Here is a 3,503-nt window from a genome sequence, read left to right as displayed (position 1 = left end):
TGTTTCTGTTTCAAACGATTGTAAAAAGTAGTAATTAGTAATTATTTAAAGCCAAAACAAATTCATTTGATTGACCAATACTTTTTATCATGGCCAATACATGCGTAATGTTGTTTTGTTTGTTGAATGACATGCCGTTGTGAGGATTTATTTGCATGCAGCTTATTAAAAAAATATTTTGCTGTTAGGATAATAACAAAACAAACGAATCAATTAAATGTATTATAAATGATTTTAATGTAAAGTGCCGGTGTATTGTACAGTAGACTGCATGTTGTTGAAATTTAGTGTAAATTAATACAAAAATAGCTGTGCTCTATATCAAGAGAATTGTCAACATCATATGGATATAGCTTATTATTGTTGTGTTTCAGCCGTGAAAAACCGCAGGCAGTACAAGAGTAACCAACCAACAGCTGACGAGTCTCTACCAACCCCAGCCTCTGTATGGAGTTTATTGACTGCATAGCTTGCAAAATATCGTACATTGACTTGTATGAATTAGTAAATTGTATACTTTTTAAGCTTCAGAGCAGCCTTCCCCCCATGGATCCCACAGCCGTGACGTCATGGAAACGCCAACGGATACCAGGAACTGCATGGTTATTAACAGGGAGTTTGATGGTCGAGCTATAGACCCCGGTTAGTGCACTTAATGTAAAGTGGTGTATTGTACAGTAGACTGCATGTTGTTGAAATTAAGTGTAAATAACAAAAATAGCTGTGCTCTATATCAAGAGAATTGTCAACATCATATGGATATAGCTTATTATTGTTGTGTTTCAGCCCAGAAAAACCGAAGTGTGTTCTCCTATGACAAGAGTCATCCACCACCAGCTGTCGTGTCTCTACCAACCCCAGCCTCTGTATGGAGTTTATTGACCGCATAGCTTGCAAAATATCGGACATTGACTTTTATGAATTAGTAAATTGTATACTCTTTAACTTTCAACGCAGTTTCCTGAACTGACCAACATTAAAAGGGTATCACTTACAGAACATACTATTTGGGCATAATTGAAACTGTGGAAAAAATGCTCTGACTTAAAACGTGTACCAGATATTATAATATAAGACAGTTTCTAACCATATTTACGATAACATTAAACTGTCAGAATATGTTTTAATATATCTGCTAATAAAATGTACATTCCCTCAATAAACTGGAAATAAGATACAAGTTATACATTGCAAATCTATGTGTGAGATGTAAATGATAACATAATGGATATAATGATATTTATGTTACTTATAACAAGATACTCCTTAATTTCGTTTCAATTCTTTAAGACCAAACGAGTTCCGCAACAAATACAGAATAGATCTGAAGCAGAGAGACCAATGAAAGACATAAATCTGCAAAAAGAAATCAATGGTGGCCCGATGCTAGTCAAACAGCCGGAGAAGCTACGAGACAACATCCCCTATCAGGTGAAACCGTTTGAGGCACCCCAGCCACGCAGAGTTCCCCCAATCTACCAGGTCACAATATACTAAATATTTTGTTTATATAATTCAATATAAAAGCGAAAATTTTAAGAAAAAATAGATGCAAATTTTGGCACTAAATGACCCCCATAACCATATCTTTTCCTAAAGGGCTTTATAAGCTGAATCGATTTAAGCAATAAAAAAAGATATGTTGTGTAGAAAGCAAGAAAGAACTCGTCACAATTCAAAATAAAAAAAATGCATCTTCTTTTTTTGTCATTTTTCCATGAAATGAAACCTGATTGAACACAATGTTTTCCTATAGTCCCTAACTTAATTATATTTAAGTGATTTAGAAGTGAACCACTATGCTTGCCTTATAAAAATCTCTAAAAGAAAAAAAACGAGAACAACTTTCTAAAGTGTCAAACATGTCTTCTATTAAAATATGTTGTTTTATTAAGAAAGCACAGCCCTATATTGATCAAATATTTATTGTAATGTAACCTATAAAACCAGGCCCCACATCCCCGCGTCTCACTACCGGACAAGTCCCCGCAGCCTTCCCCCCGTGGATCCGACAGCCGTGACGTCATGGAAACGCCAACGTATACCAAGAACTACATGGTTATTAACAGGGAGTTTGATGGTCGAGCTGTGGACCCCGGTTAGTGCACTTCATGTGTTGTTTGTTCTTGATAATGCAGGATAATTTGGTAAATAATTTATGTTTGGATGGAGGTATTTTACTGAAATGTTGTGTTTAAGTTGCTTATATGCTTATATGCAAACCTAGCTTGGGAGTTTATTGGAGCCAGTTTGGATAAGGTCATGGTCATACTTTCTATAAAAATTGACTTTGGATTGAGATATTGTAATGAAATTTGAATATTCAAGAGTTAAGGCGGAAAGTGCTGTCCCTGATAAGCATGTGCAGACAGCACAGGCTAATTTGGGACGATACTTTAGGCACATGCATTATACCCTGTTCCAGTATTTCTTGATTTAATTGCAGTCTCTGGAAGGCTGTATGAGTACAACACACGGACAAACGAACGTCGCTGGGTGCACACACCCGACGGTCATGAGGTCAAGCTGACCCGAGATGAAGATTAGCGCGCAGTAGTTCATGTTTGACATTTACTGAGAGTTCAGCACAAATTTTCAGAAATTATGGTGTGAGGCTGATAATTCCTGAGGGTTATTCACTGGTGTTATTTTTGTATTTTTTGTACTTTAATGTTCTCAAACAACTATCACAAAAAATTACAATAATGTTTATTAAAAATTTGACCGCAACAAATACTTTTTAAAAGTTGGGCACTTTGCCAAATATTTAAGTATGTTGTTTTCCCACTAAAATCACACAAAAAAGGAAAGTTGTGTTAGACAAATGTTATTTTTCGTTAATTTTGTTTTATTCCTCTACCGTTTTTTACTCACTTACCGATATATAAGGATATTCAGTAACATAATGGTTCGAAATCTGTCTTCATAATTGCTTTCTTTATTTATGAAATTAAATTTTGCAACTTTGATAGAATGTAGCAAAAAGATAAAATTATCGAAAACTGGTTGTAGAATACCAAAAAAAGTCTAAGTGGTTATTCACGATTTTGTCAAATATTTATGAATTTATATGAAATGTGTAAAAAAAACTTATTACACATATATTTCAATATAAATTAAAATAAAAGTTAAGAAGAACATGTGTCGAAAAATGCAAAATAAGCCAGATATTTAATTCTGAAATCAAAAATGTCTGTAAAGTTGAATTCCCAGTATGTATATCATGCATGTAGGATGTGAATCTAAATTTTGTTTTACGGATCATTTTAATTTCCTTCAACGATATCTATTCATACGACACATGAACACTAACTCCGATCCTAATAAAAAGACGAATGCTTCGGTTATTGCAGGAAAATATTTACGAAATCTCTTCGTCACGATTGGCTCGGGGCGCTAATTTGTCTTTGCTGGATGTTATGAAATTCTATGCATAATTTTTCTTGCCTAATATAATTGTGTGTTATTGTAACATATTTTAATCAATATATTACAATTTAACA

The 3,503-nt window shown here is 34.0% G+C and overlaps 1 protein-coding gene across 1 annotated transcript; it reads left to right on the top strand.

Moving 5' to 3' along the window:
• The first annotated feature begins 402 nt into the window (after window positions 1-402).
• LOC127852828 (uncharacterized) lies at window positions 403-2,720 on the top strand. Its single transcript, XM_052386818.1, has 5 exons — window positions 403-642; window positions 787-866; window positions 1,291-1,482; window positions 1,951-2,098; window positions 2,447-2,720. The coding sequence occupies exons 1-5, from the start codon at window positions 570-572 to the stop codon at window positions 2,545-2,547; spliced, it is 594 nt and encodes a 197-aa protein (XP_052242778.1). The 5' UTR covers window positions 403-569; the 3' UTR covers window positions 2,548-2,720.
• Window positions 2,721-3,503: the final 783 nt, after the last annotated feature.

This window comes from Dreissena polymorpha, chromosome 12 (genome assembly GCF_020536995.1).
Source record: "Dreissena polymorpha isolate Duluth1 chromosome 12, UMN_Dpol_1.0, whole genome shotgun sequence".
Classification (NCBI taxonomy): Eukaryota; Metazoa; Mollusca; class Bivalvia; order Myida; family Dreissenidae; genus Dreissena; species Dreissena polymorpha.
This window is presented reverse-complemented; position numbering and strand designations above follow the sequence as displayed.